Here is a 15,991-nt window from a genome sequence, read left to right on the forward strand (position 1 = left end):
GACGACTGCTGGTGAGGAGGAAAATCTGATATTGTTTCCTTTGCCTAATTCCATAATTGAACATCTGTCATTGCAGTATTTTATGATATGAACAATGTGATCTTTGCTTTGAAAGAGAAGCTTGTTCCTCATCTTCCAAATTCTCCAACCTAGGAAGAATATTAATTGAGGATCTTTTTTGCCTTCTTTTTATGACCTCTGCCACATTTTGGATCAAGGAAGTAGGAACTGCTCTCTAAATTGATTCTTGGAATTGGAAAAGTTGTAGGCGCCATATTCCAAATTGCATTTGCAACTTCTATTTAAAATATGTAATCATGTATAGTGTTTGTTTTAACTTTTCTATATTACGTAAGATAAATAAAAATTGACAATTACTTCGAATTGATATTTTAAAATTTATCCATTAATTTATAATTTATTATATAATATCATATAAGAGTGAAATCATCTTTTCGATATCTCATCTTAATTAAAAATATATATACATTACTTTAAAAGAGATTCATGATACAATATTCATTTATCTTCTAAATTATAAATTAATACATTAATTGCAAACTAGAGAAAGAAATGTCAAAAGTAAGGTAGCACATGTTATCCTCTCATATTTTATGCTTATAAGAATTTTTACTTTATTATATAAAATAACATTATTTTCGTTTTAAAGAAGTTAATTTACCTATATTAATTGCATTCTGATCTCTATTAGCCTTGTAGATAGATTTTTAGGAGACCACGTAAGTAAGGACTGGAATGCATTCTGCAAATCTATATTAGCCTTGTAGATAGATATTTTCTAGTTTTGTTTATGTTAACTTACATAATACATATATCTTCAGTTCTTCCAGGGAAACTATCATATCTACACATACAAAAATAGAACTTTATAATTGGTGAAAAGGAAAATATCATAAACATATAAGTAAAACAATACCACAAAAAGAAACAAATAATTTTGCAATTTTACAATTTTAATGATATCAATAATATGGAGAACTTGATCTCAGCGAGTATATATTATATACATGCGCACAAACCTATTGATATGCAACACATAACCATAACTAAGAAAAGAAAAGCTTGGTTCCTTGGCTATTGATTTCGCAGACACAACATTCACTATGGATTGTCTGAGAAAAACTCTCTTGTTCCTACTCTCATGCACGGCGATTCTGCTAAGTAACAACATCGTGTCAGCTACAAAGGTTGGCTTAAACTACGGCCTTCTCGGAGACAACCTCCCGCCTCCTCCTCAGGTCATCAACCTCTACAAGTCCATTGGCATTACCAAAGTCCGTATCTTCGACCCAAACACCGATGTTCTTAATGCCTTACGTGGCCACCACGACATTGGAGTCACCGTAGGCGTCAAGGACCAAGACTTGGCTGCTCTTTCAGCCAGCGAAGAAGCTGTTAACGGCTGGTTCGCTACCAACATCGAGCCTTACTTAACCGACGTCAACATCACGTTCATTACCGTAGGTAACGAAGTCATCCCTGGACCACTCGGATCTCAAGTGCTTCCCGTCGTGAAGTCTCTCACCAACCTCGTCAAATCTAGGAATCTTCCTATCTCCATAACCACCGTTGTCTCTATGGCTAACCTCGGACAGTCCTACCCACCTTCCTCCGGAACGTTCACGTCCCTGGCGAGTGAACAACTCACACCGGTTCTGAAGTTCTTGTCTGAAGGAAGCGTCCCAATCCTCGTCAACATCTACCCTTACTTCCCTTACGCAACCGACCCGGTGAACATTCATCTCGACTACGCCGTTTCCAAGAGCGAGGCCGTCGTGGTCCAAGATGGACCATTGGGGTATTCAAACATGTTTGATGCAATGTTCGACGCGTTCGTGTGGGCAATGGAGAAGGAAGGCGTGAAGGATTTACCAATGGTGGTGTCTGAGACCGGGTGGCCGTCCGCTGGAAACGGGGAGCTTACCACGCCGAATATTGCAGCTACTTATAATGGAAACTTTGTGAAGCATGTAGATAGCGGCAAAGGGACACCGAAGAGGCCTAACAGTGGCGTCGAGGGGTTTCTGTTCGCTACTTTTAACGAGAATCTGAAACCAGCTGGGACTGAACAACACTTTGGGTTGTATGAACCAACTGATATGAAGCCCGTGTACAAGTTGTTTTGAGTTTTTAGATTCTTGGTGTTAGACTATATATATGTATGTCTAATTCATTAGATCTAACGCTCTTTATACTTGTATCACTTATATAATGAGATATTGAATAGAACTCAATTGTGTTTGGAGTTTGCTTTATGATGACATTTAAAATTATATTTTCAAAAACTTGTACTTTGTGTTACAAGTTTGATCGAATAGGGGTATGTGTTTGAAAGAAGTTACATAAGTATGACCTTTCTGGCTGAGAGAATAACTGCCGAGCCTTGTGCTCGTTTAAACTTTACACCATGAACATTTGATTGATATGACAGAAGGCAAAACACTATCATGATGACCTAATGAACCACCTGATGTCACCTTAAACAGGCCATATATATATAGATGTAAAAAAAAACTCTTCACTAGTTTAATTGCTCTTTCAGCCGAGAAATTGTTCTTTTGCATAGAATCTTGTGAACAAACAGTACGGCACACTATCTTCTTGCATACAAGTTACAAGACGGTAAAAAAGATTACGTGTTGTGTCGAGCGTTAGTCTGCAAACTTACATAACTAAGAAGCGTATTTCGTGATGCTCTGCTTCCTTTTCAACAAACTCAGTTATAACCACTTGAACAGAACGTCTCCCTTCACCTCTGCTTCGGGGGCTTCTTTGGTTCTTCAAAAGTTATAGATTTTTTGTGGTGCAAATATGCTAAATAGTAGAAATGAAATGGGATTTTGCTTGGCACATTCAATGAGAATCAGAAACCATCTGGGACCGAATATAAATCTAGGTTGTACTGATATGACGAACATCTACAAGTTGTTTTGCTTTTAGAACCTTGATCAAATAGGTGTAGCTAGTTATAATAAAGTCCGGATACGATCAAGACTTAACAGTAAGAGCAACTTTTAATGGTTTTAGAAGTAAATCAAGTACTGGAAAATAGGATTTTTTAATATTGCCCAACTCAGAGAGGATTTACTACTAAAAGTTTCTCCGCAGTAACTATATATTTTCTTGAAATTAAAGACATCGCCCAAAGCAAAACATAATAGGTTCAGTGAAGAGTAACATCTCTGTTTTGACAACTTGCGACAAACCAAATTAAAAAAAAAAAAACAAAAGAACTTTGAGCGATATCAGCATCATATGCGGCAACCAAATGACCCTGATATCTTTGATTAGACACATATTTGCTGGTACGATTAGATGGTTTAGTGACCATACTTCTGGAACTCCCACTCACTGTTATCTGTTAAAGAAAACACACAACAATATTAGCAAACCAGACAAAAGCTAAGGAACAAGTAAAATGAAGATTTCAAAGAGAAGAAGTCAAATACCTAATGGACAAACTTGACGAGTCTTTAGCCATCTGCTGATGCAGTGAAAGTGGAAGGCGTGGTTGCAAACCCCTGCAAAGTATCAAAAAACATCGGCTAGTCTTCAGTTCATGAAGGCACACTAACATCTTGTGTGTTTACTTCAGTTGTTCAAATACAATATCATGTAATTGATCTAATATTATATTAATGAAAACTTCCTACTTTCTCAAAAAAAAAAGGGTTCTATCTACCTTCCCAGCTAACAAGACTCATCTAGAATACAGAGATACAGTCACTATTCGATCCTTTAGGTTTAATCTTTCAATCATAGAGGACAAAAATACAATGAATTGGTCTCTCAGAAAAGTCCTAACACCCCTGAGCAGCTAATAAAATTGCAAACAGTTCTTGTGATTCTATGACAAATCAAGATAATAAACCTACCCAATCAAGTCTCAATTATGAAGCAAATAGTAAAAAAAAAAAAACAAAGGCGTAGTAGAAGAAGAAGCAACAAGACTTACCCCAAGCAACAGTGCATTCCTCACTCGTCGCACTAGCCTGATTAGCCTGACATTCAATGCCTAACAACACACACAAACAACGAGATTAACCTTAACCATCCAACAATCTCACGATTCATCAACAAATCATATATAGGCTTACAGAGATCCATGATGTGGTTTCTGCAGATGGCGCAATTATCAACAACGATATCTGCCAAACCAAAACAAAAACAAAAAAAAGATCAAATCAATTAAAAAGAAAACCCTAGCTAACGTTAAAGAAACGGATACAATCGAACGATCATAATTCCAGATGGTATTAAAAGAGAAACTGTTCGGCGGTTACCCCAAGCCCAGAGAGCCACGGCGCTCCACTTCTTCACTTCGAATCTCTTCGCCTTCTTCGCAGACGAAGACGAAGGGGCTGAGGGTTCTCCTGCGGGAACCATGTTCACGTCTGAATCGAGAGAGGCCATCGATTTTTGATCGCTGATAATTGGTAACCCTAATAAAAGAGAGAATCTGAAGAAGAAGAAGAAGAAGAAGAAGCGTCGGGTAGGGTGAGAGAATCTGATGACGGAGAAGGGAAGACGCCTCGGATCTTATTATAAAAAGAGAAAAAAAATATCTATTATTATGACTCTGGGCTTTGTAATGGGCTCGAGATATTTCCATAATCCGACTTACTTTGTGTTTTTTTTTCATATTATGTCAATTTAACATTAATAAAATCTAAGTTTTTCTAATTTATCATCCCAAAGAAAAACTTTTAAATTGGTTTATTACATAATGCGAACATATAGTGAACATGTGTTTCTCCATTTATGTAAATGCAATGAGACAAGAAATTAGAAATACAAACATGTTTTCTTCTTCAATTTTTGTGTTGTTTTAATATAACTCCAAATAATAACACTATTCAAAGTTATTTGGAAAGTAGCTCTTGTTTTTGAGTTTTTGAACTTTGAAGTTTTTCCTATGTACAAAAATACAATTTATATTTTTTGTCAAAAGCAAAATTTCTAAACTTTTGCAATAAAATTTTAAGTTGATTAATTATTTTATTATCATCCGTAAAAACTCTACTTATAATGATCATAAAATTATATTCTTATCTCATTTCGAAAATTTATAATTTATTTTAATATTTGTAGTTACAGATGAATAATTATAAAAATAGTGCTCAGTAAATTTTATTCTTGAAACATAACTTTTCAATTGTTGTAGTAATTATATGAAAACTAAAAAAGTTTAAAACTCTAATCACTTGCTTTTTGTTTCTGCAAATTCTTGCATCTACAAACACCTATGTAAAAGGTTTAAATTAGTCAAAGCTTTTGCCAAAAAAATATTAGTCAAAGCTTCAAAACTGAAATTTTGATTTAGAACAAAACTGGTAATAAAAACATACAATAGTTTCTTTTTTCCTATTTGCCTAACTTGTAAACAGATTTTCAAAATCGGGATACATATGTATAACCCAACTGGTATTTTTAGATTGGATCTGAGTTTAAATTATTGGAAATTTGGTCAAAAGTATATAATAAAAAAAATAAACAAAAGAAATGTATTATGAACACGAGGCTTAAATATATAGCAATAAAATAACCTCTATAATGAAATCAAATTTAAAAAAGAGAAGAAAAAAAAGACAAATGGAATAAAAACACGGAGACGGTTTCTTGTGTTCTTCGTCTCCAGACGCTCCTCTCCACCGTTTACAAGCTTCCACAGAGACGACTTTTCCGTGATTACCTAGACAGAACCGGTTAGTTCTTTCATCTTCTTTGCTTTCTCCGGATTTGATTTTTCTCGCTTGATATTATTGGGTTGCTTCGTTCGACTAGTTTCTGACCAGATTATTGGGAAGCAGAAGATAGATAAGATGATTCATGACTATCTTAAAGAAAACAGAAACTTTATTAATTCATCAATATACTCTTACAATAGTTGTAATTATCTAAGATCTATGTGATTCTCTGATAATAATAATAATAAAAAAAAAAATTTTGTTTCTGCAGCTGTGTGCTTCATCCTCTTGGTTCTCTCAGTGTTTTCAAAGTACATGATGAGTAAAGCTAACAGTGAGGAATCTTCTAGTAACCAAAAATTTCGGAAAGAGGTCGAGACGATAGGTGAAGCTCTGTACGTGAACAAGAATCCTAGGAGCTCAGTGTCTGGTCCTAATAACAACAACAACAACACTTCAACAAAGCCCTTGGGTCGTACCACCACCCACTTGGCCGAGCCTCACAAGGAAAAGAAGTCTTTTTGGAACTGGCCTCTCAGAGCTCTTTCTCATGTCCGAAACCGTCGTTTCAACTGTTGTTTCTTTGCCCAAGTCCATTCTATAGACGGGTTACCCTCGACATTCCTGGATCTTTACCTCACCGTTCACTGGAAACGACGTGACGAGTCGTTAGCCACTCGTCCTGCTAAAGTTTCGAACGGAAGAGCTGAGTTTAAGGACAAGGACAAGCTGACGCATACGTGCTCGGTTTATGGAAGCAGAAGCGGACAGCATCACTCGGCTAAGTATGAAGCGAAGCATTTCTTGTTGTATGCGTCTCTGGTTGGGTCGCCTGAGGTTGATCTTGGGAAACACCGTATGGATCTTACTAGACTGCTTCCTTTGACACTCGAGGAGTTGCAGGATGAGAAGAGCGCTGGTAAGTGGTCAACGACGTTTCAGTTGAGTGGGAAGGCTAGTGGTGCTACTCTGAGCGTGAGTTTTGGGTACACTGTTGTTGGGGATACTCGCAGTGCTTCAAATGCTAAACAAACTAGCAATAACACAGCGTTGACTAGGATTACTAGTACAAAGTCTAGTGTAGGGTCTGTATCTCGGCGTTATGATCATGGTAGTGTTGTTAACAAAGACTCTCATCCTCTGTCCCAGAATGTGGAGGAAATCAAAGATCTTCATGAAGTTCTCCCCGTTGCACAAGCTGACTTGGCCAGTTCTGTAAACATTCTGTACCAAAAATTTGATGAGGAGGAGAAGGTGGATCCAGCAGCTGAGTCTCAGCTCAAATTTGAGGTTGTCACTCAACACATTGGACCTGTTGAGTCAATTGAAAATGAAGATGCAAATGCACATCAAATAGAGGCTATAAAGAAAGCTGTCGAAGTTCAAGTAAATTTGCCTCCAGAAGAGACTTTGGTTAACATGAATGAGATTACTGAATCGAAGATAGTTGGCGAAGTTCCTATTATAAGAAGTGAGGAAGTTGTTGAGAATGTTACAGATAATTTGCCTGCAGAGGAGGGAAGCAATGTTGTTACTCCAAGGGAAGAGGGAAGTATTGTTCTTGTGGATGATGAAGAGGTAATGACCGATGGGAGAGACGTGAGAGAAATGATAATGAAGGATCTTGAATCAGCTTTGGAAAGTGTAGAAATGTTGGAAGCAACAGCGTCGGACGACGAGGAGGAAGATCAAGAAAACCGTGGAGGCTCAGAAACATTTTTAAAAACACCAAATAAGGAAGAAGCATCATCAAGTTCGACAGATGTGGCGAGTGAGTTCTTAGACATGCTAGGCATTGAACACAGCCCTTTTGGTTTGAGTTTTGAGAGGGAACCTGAGTCTCCAAGGGAGCGCTTGTTGAGAGAGTTTGAAATGGAAACTCTAGCGGCCGGGTCTCTGTTTGATTTTAGTATTGAATCTGATGATCCACAAATGGAATGTGATGAAAACTTCTCAGAAGAGAATGAATCAGATTTCGATCTGGCATCCCTAGTTCATGATATAGAGGAAGAGTATCAGCTGGAAACTCAAGCAAGAGTCAGCAACCCCAGGGCCAAAACGTTGGAAGACTTGGAAACAGCATCACTGATGCGTGAGTGGGGTATGAATGAAAACACATTTCAGAACTCTCCGCCTCACAATGGTCGTAACACCTTTCCTCCAGCTGATTTTCCAGTAAAGGAGCCATTTGATTTGCCTCCTCTAGGAGATGGCCTTGGTCCAGTTGTGCAGACAAAGAACGGAGGGTTCTTGCGTTCAATGAATCCTTTACTGTTCAGAAACTCCAAAGCCGGAGGCAGCTTGATCATGCAAGTGTCAAGTCCAGTGGTGGTGCCTGCTGAGATGGGCTCTGGTATCATGGATATACTTCAGAAACTAGCCACTTCTGGAATTGAGAAGCTCTCAATGCAGGCAAGTAAAGTGATGCCTCTGGATGATATAACAGGGAAAACTATGGAAGAGTTGGTGTGGGAAGCTTCACCTGCAATTGACTGTGGGAACAGGTTGGAACCAATCTTATCATAACTCGTTCTGTTTTGTGAAAAATGTTTACTTACGTTTTGGATGTATTTGGTTTACTTCTCAACGCAGGGATCATACATCACAGCATGAATCTACTGGTTTTGCGAGTGGAGCTGAAAGAAGAGCCTCATCTGCAGCTAATTCGAAAAAGTTTGGTTCAAGCTCTGCTAACAGTAACTCTGGCTCAGAGTATGTATCACTTGAAGATCTTGCTCCTTTGGCTATGGACCAGATTGAAGCACTGTCTTTGGAAGGGTTGAGAATACAATCAGGGATGTCAGATGAGGATGCACCCTCGGAAATCACTGCACAATCTATCGGAGAGATCTCAGCCTTCCAAGGGAAAAGCGGTTGCGTTGGTCTAGAAGGAGCAGCCGGGTTACAACTTCTGGACGTAAAGGATGACGGAGATGATGGTGATGATGATGGATTAATGGGTCTTTCCTTGACTCTTGATGAGTGGATGAAGCTGGATTCAGGTGACATTGGAGATGAAGATGAAATAAATGAGCAGACGTCAAAAATATTGGCTGCACATCATGCAAACCCACTAAACTTTATCCGGAAAGGATCAAAAGGGGAGAAAAGAAAGGGGAAGAAAGGAAGGAAATGTGGTTTACTTGGGAATAACTTCACAGTAGCACTAATGGTGCAGCTACGAGATCCGTTAAGAAACTATGAGCCAGTTGGAGCTCCTATGCTTTCTCTTATCCAAGTTGAGAGATTGTTTATCCCTCCAAAGCCCATAATCTATAGTACAGTTTCAGAGCTGCGGAAAACAGATGAAGAGGAAGAGGGAACTGAGGTGGTCAAAGAAGAGGAAACCGTTGTGGAGGAACAAGGAATCCCTCAGTACAAAATCTCAGAGGTACATGTTACTGGTATGAAGAGCGAGACTGATAAGAAGCCATGGGGAATCACGAGTCAGCATCAGCAGGCGCAGTCTGGTTCAAGGTGGTTGATGGCTAATGGAATGGGGAAAGGAAACAACAAGCTTCCTCTTATGAAACCAAAACCGGGTTCTATAAAGTCTGGTGATAAGTTGTGGAGTGTCTCTGGCTCTGGTTCTAAATGGAAAGAGGTTGGGAAAATGGGGAAGTGGAGCACACACGTGCGAAATCCGAATGTGATTATGCCAAAATGAAACTAAAGAAGGAAAGCAGAACTAGTCTGGTTTATGTTATGTGGTGTGGTGAATTGCCTAGATTCCATTTCAGTGTTGCACTTGTGTTTGTTTTTGTTTATGTGTGTGTTTAGTTTAGGTTTGCGGATCAAACTAATCTCTGTTTGGTGGTACAGTTAAGAGATCAAGGGAACGAACAAGAGCCTTTGCACTTGGTGTAATGTTTTATTATTTGATAGTTGCTAGGCATCTTAGACGTCTGCTATGCAATTACTTATTAAAATTTAACCCAAAGAGATAATAAAATGAGACATTGAGAACAATAACAACAAAAAAAGAAAGACAACCATTACGGTAAAAATCAGAATGCTAAACCAACTCGAAAAAAACGCATAAACGCACTCACACACAAAAACTTAGAAAAATAAAACGAAAGAGAAGCTTAGTTAGTTCCTCCAAGCACGCCCTTAAGCTTCTTAACTTGTTCATCACTAAGGAAGGTGGTAGCTTCAACGAGTTCTGAAGGCAAATCATTTGCAAACAGAGCAAATGGTAGAATCTGAAGTCCCGGGGATGAGCTTCCAAAGGCAACAAAGGCCAAGGCAGGACCTTTCCCAGAGTTAAGCTGAAAATGAAGAAGCCCTTGAGGAAACACCATAGAATCCCCTCTCTGGAGAGTCTTCAAGTATACTTTATTAGCAGAGGAAATAAACCCGGCGCAAATGGTTCCTTGTATAACTACAAGAACCTCAGACGCACCAGGGTGAGTGTGAAGAGGGATGACACCACCACCGGCTAAGTCAAGACGAGCCATTGAGACTCCAAGGCCATTGGTGCCTGCGAAAGCAGGCGCAAATGCTGGTGTCACCGCGGCTTTAATGATGTTTGAAGTGTTTCCAGCTTTGGCGAGGCCGGAGAATGCGAAATCATTTTCGGTGACTTGGTCAGGGTTCTTGCAAGAGTACCCTGATGGGCTTTGAGGACCCTTGGGATCAGCTACACAAAAGTCTTGAACAGAGGCAAAAGAGATGGATGAAACTAGGGAGAGTATGAAGAAAATGTGGATTATCATCTTCATTTTCTTATAGATTATTTAGGCAAGAGTTTTGATGTTATGCGGGAGAAAGGTAGGCCGCCTAGTTTATATAGAGACCTATAAGATATAGATATGGTTAACGTGAGGATGGTCTTGAAGCAACAAGCAACCAAGATAGATCTTTCTTTTGTTAGCATTGCATGCATGTGAACTTTGGGTGTACGTACGTGAGGAAAAGCCCACATGGCTGTCATGGGGTATCATGTCACAGATTTTTGTCAGTTTGGAGAATGGTGATATAATTGTTCGTTGTCAATTAACTTAACTTTTTAAGACAGTTTTGTTGAACAAGCCGAATAGTAAAAGAACACATCTGTTTCAAATAAAGTTTAATAAATCTAACTGCAGGGCTGTCTTTTCTAGTAGTAGGCAAATGGTGAATTCGTGAGTGATTTTTTATTTGTTCCGAAGTTATACAATATGATAGGAATGTCATATTTAAAGCAAAATCTAAAATTAAAACTGCAAATGATTTTATTCATGCCAAATGCTTCTTTTTCATAAATCTAAATTCCCCAAGAAATTTAGCCAAAGTTCCACTTACTGGAGTGTGAACCATCACTGACTGAGAGTTAAACTTTTAAAGTATTGCATTTGCACTCAGTCACGTGGTTCCACATCAAATCTTAGAATGAAATTAGTCAACGCTTTAGTGTGAGTGTTGTTTTGAATGACAATATCCAATAACTTGGAATGATACTACATTTCATAATAGTTTAGGATTAAGAAAAATAAATTCAAATACTCTCAAGTTTTGATTCTTATTAATGTGAAAGAAGCTCCAAACGGTCTTTTACAGAAACCAAAATATCTAGGAGAAGTCGCTTTTTATGGGATATTTTTGTATATAAGATATGAAAAAGTTGAAAGGAATGGTTAATGGAGAACAAGAGAGATCAGTGTGGTCCAGATTTAAGTAGAGAGCAAACATGTCTGATGTCTCTTCCTTCCCTAATTTGGACTTCTCTGCACTGTATCTTATCCTCCTGTCTCATCATCTTATAAGTTTGTGTGGCTCTTTAACGTTCCCTCTTACTCAGGGCGTTCACTATCTCTTCTCTTTTGATTGGTATTTAGATTTTAAACCGTCTTTTCTTTGATTTGATGCGTAGTATTCGTATAAATGTTGCTGATGTGTTGTAACTCGGATTTGAATAAGGTAGTGAAAGACATAGGTTTCTAGACTACCAGTTCATATATTTTATTGCAATGCCCATACTATTGCAGCTGCTGGTTATATAACTTACTCCAGATATAAATCTGATAATGTGTGTCATACATGGGCTTATTATTAGCATTTGGTACAATTGAGTTGGACTCAGCTTAGTTTTGTTTACACAAAAACTGGGCCTTACGCTCGGTGGTAAGTTAATCACAACAAAACCAAACTAAATTTTTTGACCCGCGTTAAAACGCGGTTATGTTTTGTTTTAAATAAAACCGATAGATAAAATGATACAAATTATACGAAAAATCTTATATATCGAAGCTTTTAAGGTTGGGAAAATATATGAACCTCTAAGAACTGATACGAACCAGATCCAAAAGTAAACCGAATCCGAACTAAATCCAAACCAAAACTGATAAGATATTTATTTATTTTTTAAAATACCAATTATAAAGTTGCATTCAAGTTTCCACTCATAATCGTTTCAAAAGGAGATAAAAAAATATCATCAAACTTTGAGCGATGAATACTATGGCTTGTTGCTCTGTAGTTTCCTGTTGGTGGTGTTAGTGAATTAATCCTTCATTCCCCAACTTGTAAAGGTTCTTTACTCAAGGCATAAAGAGCTTCTTAAAAATACTACAGTATATCTTAACACTTTACAGTTAAAAATTAGGTTCGTAGTTCAGTTTAGATGAAATACAAACAATATACATGGAAAGTAAGATGTAGAAATGATTTTATTAACTATATTATAGTTAACATATCAATACTGAACTTACATTTTGATCTAATGAGTTTCTAAAGAATCTCTACCGAAAGTTGTGTTTTGAGTTCATGAATGGATTACCTCAATTCGCCATGCAATTTTGAATGGTTTAAGATATTTTTCAGAAAGTAATCCCAGAGCTGAAAGCTTTGCGACTTTCTTTTGTGGTACGGTGAAGTAAAATAGTGTCTAAGAAAGGCTGAGGAATCTATGTATCTATAGTGATAATCGGCTAAGAAGATAAATGAGTTAGTTATAATTCCCCTCAGCCATATTTCTTATTATCTTATAAGGAATTAGTATTATTTTATTTGTTATAATAGGATAGTGTATATACCGATTTCTGTTTTTAGATTAGAAACTACCGTTCGATCGTTATTGATATATAGTTTTCGAGCAAGTGATATTGAATTAGGTAAAATCTTGTATGGCATATTTCTGTTGTAGAGCAATAGGTGGTTACGGTTTATGTATCTACTATAGAAAGATATTGTTTGTTATTTGTTATTTGTTATATTAAGTATTTATTAAAGGTGGGTGAACATTTACATGAAAGGATATAGTTATGAAAAAGCCCAAATTTAGTACAGTAGATAAATTATAGGACCCTAAATTAATAGAGTAGATATGCCCACAAAGAAAACATGCATATATGAAAGAAAACAAACTACAATCAACGTGTGGAAAACAAAAACAAAACATTACTAGTGGTAACGAAATTGCAAAAGTAAAATGTAATTTTAAATCTATTAGAGTAACCACTAAGCGTATTATTTGCATATGCTAAAATCAATTCAGTAAAAACATTTGAATATTAATTTCTAGACCTTGAAGTTGTTGCAATGCTTATTATTTGGTAATTCCAAAAGGCATCTTAGACGTCTTCAATGCAATGCAACGCTTATTATTCAGTACAGTTTAAGCCAAAAACACAGTAAAACGAAAGAGAAGCTTAATCCATTCCTCCAAGCACACTTAGGGCTGCAAAAAAAAACCGAACCTGGAAATTAGAACCAAATCTGATCCGGTAAAAATGAATCCGAACCGATCCGAACCCGACATAAATATCGAATGGATCTTATTTTATGGTATTTGGGTTATGAATATATGGTCTGAATCAAATCTGAATCTAAATAGATATCCGTTAGAACCCGAAATATTCAAAATTCCATAAAATTCTTGTACCAAAAATGATCTCAATTCCTAATATGTATTCAAAATATATTAAGATATGTTGAACATTTAAAATACTTATCTATCACATGGATTGGTGGTTCTATTACATGAAGGTTGATGGTTAAAAGTGAATTGTATTTTGAAGTATTTAGATTTATATTTTATTTTCACTAAACAATGTTTCTCATTTCATGAGAACAGGTTTTCGTTTATCTGGTTTTTTTTATCAATAAATATGTTTATTTTTCGTTTGATTTTGAATGATCATGGTTGATGTTTTTTTTTATTTTTAAATCAATTTTACTTATGTTTTGGTTACAAAGGTACAATAAGGTACTTAAAATCCGTAAAAGACGATTTTACTTATATTTTGGTTACAAAGTAGGTACAAATCAAATACTTTTAAACCGAAGAACCGATTGGGATCCAAACCCAAAAGTACATTGAGTTGTACCGGTTATTTGAAGATTTACTAACCCCGACCCAAACCCGATAAAACCCGAACCGGTCCCAAACCAAACTTTCAAATATCCGAGTGGGACTGATTTTGACAAACCCGAAAAAACAAAATCCGATTGGATAAAACCAAAACCCGATTGAGACTCCAAATGCCCAAGCCTAAACACACCATAAGAACATCTCCAATGATCATTTTGTACGCTAAAAAATACTTCATTTTTTTCATTTCTTCAAAATTTGAAGAACTGAACAGTATTTTTTCAAATTTGAAAAAATAATGTCTAGTTCTGCATTTTTTAAGATGAGTTTTTTTTACAAACTAATCCTTAAACTTTATTTATTATTTTTTGTACTTAAGCAAATTAGAAGTGTTAATGTTATCCAATTAATTTAAATTTTTATATTATTACCTTTATCTAATTTAATGTTAATAATGAAGAACATGAAATTATTAATTTCTGGAAATTTTATGTTCCATTTAGAAGAATTTAGAATAAATAAGTTCATTTTTTGTTTCAAAATAAATTTTTTAATCACTTAAGATACGTATGTATTTAGTGTTTCTTTATAAAATCTAAAATTCTTTGTTTATTTATTTATGTTTTATGTAATATATTGTATCATATAATAATTTTTAACTTATAATAAATAGTAATTGGGTCAAATTAATGCTAAAATAAAATATATGGGTAAAATAGTAAATTTAAAAAAAGTATGAAGTATTATTAATAATTAATTTTAAAGTGGTGACAATATATATTTAGAATTTTTTTGTGTGACAAAAATATGAAGTAAACCATTTGAGAACATGTTACTCTGTTTTTTTTTTTAAATTGGGCCTTACGCTCGGTGCTACGTTAAGCTCAGTAAGACCAAATATGCCCACCAAGGAAAACATTCATATATGAACAGAAACAAACTAAGCTACAAGTGGAAAACGAAAACAAAACAATATTACTGTAAGGAAATTAGTAATTACCACTAAGCAAATGTAAAATGTGTATATAAATCTATTACAGTTTTTTTTTTTGCTTAAAAAATCTGTTAGAGTTACCACTAAGCATTTTGTATATTTTGAAATCAATAAAAAACAATCAAGTAAAATATTTGAATATCGATTTGTAGACCTTTTTTTACAAGGAAAATAATAATTGCAAAACCGTGAATGAGATAAACATCGAGGACAACAAGCAAAGAGTGTCAGTAATATAGTTCACATAATGCATCGAGCCATATGAGAAAAATTGACAAGTTGCATTTAATAATTTTCCAGCACTTTGCAGAGAGGTCCAGTGCTCTGTATTTTCTCTCCCAGCTGACACCTTTTTGTACCCTAAGTTTCATCTATTTTCGATTTCGACCCCTCTTTTTGACATCTTGACACAGACAACACCTCAGTCTTTTCTCTAATGGGACCTATAACACACAATAAAAAGTAGAAAAGACCTTCACTTCTGACTTCTGATCACCAAGTTGGATTCGTACCGTACATACCCAGAATCCCTTGATCAGTTATTACGCAAACCTATACGTTATTTATTTTTCACCATGAAATCTATTTATTTACCTCTCTCTCTCTCTGCTGAATCATTCTCTCTGACTTCTATGATCGAAAAAGAGAATACTATAGTTTAGCAACTGATACGAATATATCTAAGATCTTTTTTTCGATAACCATCGGACAGAAGCAATGATCTACTTGTGTCCTATACGAATGTCGGTTGGTTATAGTTCGGTGTTCAGTTCTGATTTGTTTCAGATTGGTACAAACCAAACCGTGAGTAAGATCGATATCATTGCATGGCCGGTTTAGTTGAACATGCAAATGTGCGGGAAAATGGGCGTTTAAATCCCCAACTATTTGAAATTGGCAAGTTTAATCCTGAATTATCACTTGTATGATTTTATTCCTCAACTAATAGTTGACTTAGTAAATTAGTGACCGAAAAAATCAACTGTGAAGTCATAA

The 15,991-nt window shown here is 36.0% G+C and overlaps 4 protein-coding genes across 4 annotated transcripts; 2 read left to right on the top strand and 2 right to left on the bottom strand.

Annotated features, from left to right (window-relative positions):
- Positions 1-991: 991 nt before the first annotated feature.
- Positions 992-2,147, top strand: LOC108841436 (probable glucan endo-1,3-beta-glucosidase BG4). Its single transcript, XM_018614194.2, has 2 exons — positions 992-1,013; positions 1,111-2,147. The coding sequence occupies exons 1-2, from the start codon at positions 992-994 to the stop codon at positions 2,145-2,147; spliced, it is 1,059 nt and encodes a 352-aa protein (XP_018469696.2).
- A 957-nt stretch (positions 2,148-3,104) lies between these two features.
- On the bottom strand, positions 3,105-4,557 carry LOC108827876 (RING-box protein 1a). The gene is made up of 5 exons (XM_018601388.2): positions 4,305-4,557; positions 4,119-4,169; positions 3,977-4,036; positions 3,471-3,542; positions 3,105-3,379 (listed from the first exon to the last, which is right to left on the bottom strand). The coding sequence occupies exons 1-5, from the start codon at positions 4,432-4,434 to the stop codon at positions 3,342-3,344; spliced, it is 351 nt and encodes a 116-aa protein (XP_018456890.1). The 5' UTR covers positions 4,435-4,557; the 3' UTR covers positions 3,105-3,341.
- Positions 4,558-5,569: 1,012 nt separating this feature from the next.
- Positions 5,570-9,619, top strand: LOC108842444 (protein PLASTID MOVEMENT IMPAIRED 1-RELATED 1). Its single transcript, XM_018615361.2, has 3 exons — positions 5,570-5,726; positions 5,980-8,212; positions 8,301-9,619. Exons 2-3 carry the CDS (start codon positions 6,024-6,026, stop codon positions 9,373-9,375), a joined length of 3,264 nt encoding a protein of 1,087 aa, XP_018470863.2. The 5' UTR covers positions 5,570-5,726; positions 5,980-6,023; the 3' UTR covers positions 9,376-9,619.
- Positions 9,618-10,477, bottom strand: LOC108842445 (germin-like protein 1). The gene has a single exon (XM_018615362.2). The coding sequence runs from the start codon at positions 10,430-10,432 to the stop codon at positions 9,797-9,799; it is 636 nt and encodes a 211-aa protein (XP_018470864.1). The 5' UTR covers positions 10,433-10,477; the 3' UTR covers positions 9,618-9,796.
- Between the last annotated feature and the right edge of the window lie 5,514 nt (positions 10,478-15,991).

Source organism: Raphanus sativus, chromosome 2 (assembly GCF_000801105.2).
Source record: "Raphanus sativus cultivar WK10039 chromosome 2, ASM80110v3, whole genome shotgun sequence".
NCBI classification, from domain to species: domain Eukaryota; kingdom Viridiplantae; phylum Streptophyta; class Magnoliopsida; order Brassicales; family Brassicaceae; genus Raphanus; species Raphanus sativus.

Excerpts from the sequence above, each read along its gene's own strand:
- LOC108842444 (XM_018615361.2), top strand. The coding sequence starts at position 6,024 with ATGATGAGTAAAGCTAACAGTGAGGAATCTTCTAGTAACCAAAAATTT. Across the intron at positions 8,213-8,300 it reads GCAATTGACTGTGGGAACAG|GGATCATACATCACAGCATG; the intron begins GTTGGAACCAAT and ends TTCTCAACGCAG.
- LOC108842445 (XM_018615362.2), bottom strand. The coding sequence starts at position 10,432 with ATGAAGATGATAATCCACATTTTCTTCATACTCTCCCTAGTTTCATCC.
- LOC108827876 (XM_018601388.2), bottom strand. The coding sequence starts at position 4,434 with ATGGCCTCTCTCGATTCAGACGTGAACATGGTTCCCGCAGGAGAACCC. Across the intron at positions 4,037-4,118 it reads AAACCACATCATGGATCTCT|GCATTGAATGTCAGGCTAAT; the intron begins GTAAGCCTATAT and ends GTGTGTTGTTAG. Across the intron at positions 3,543-3,976 it reads GGAATGCACTGTTGCTTGGG|GGGTTTGCAACCACGCCTTC; the intron begins GTAAGTCTTGTT and ends GATACTTTGCAG.
- LOC108841436 (XM_018614194.2), top strand. The coding sequence starts at position 992 with ATGGAGAACTTGATCTCAGCGA. Across the intron at positions 1,014-1,110 it reads GGAGAACTTGATCTCAGCGA|ACACAACATTCACTATGGAT; the intron begins GTATATATTATA and ends TTGATTTCGCAG.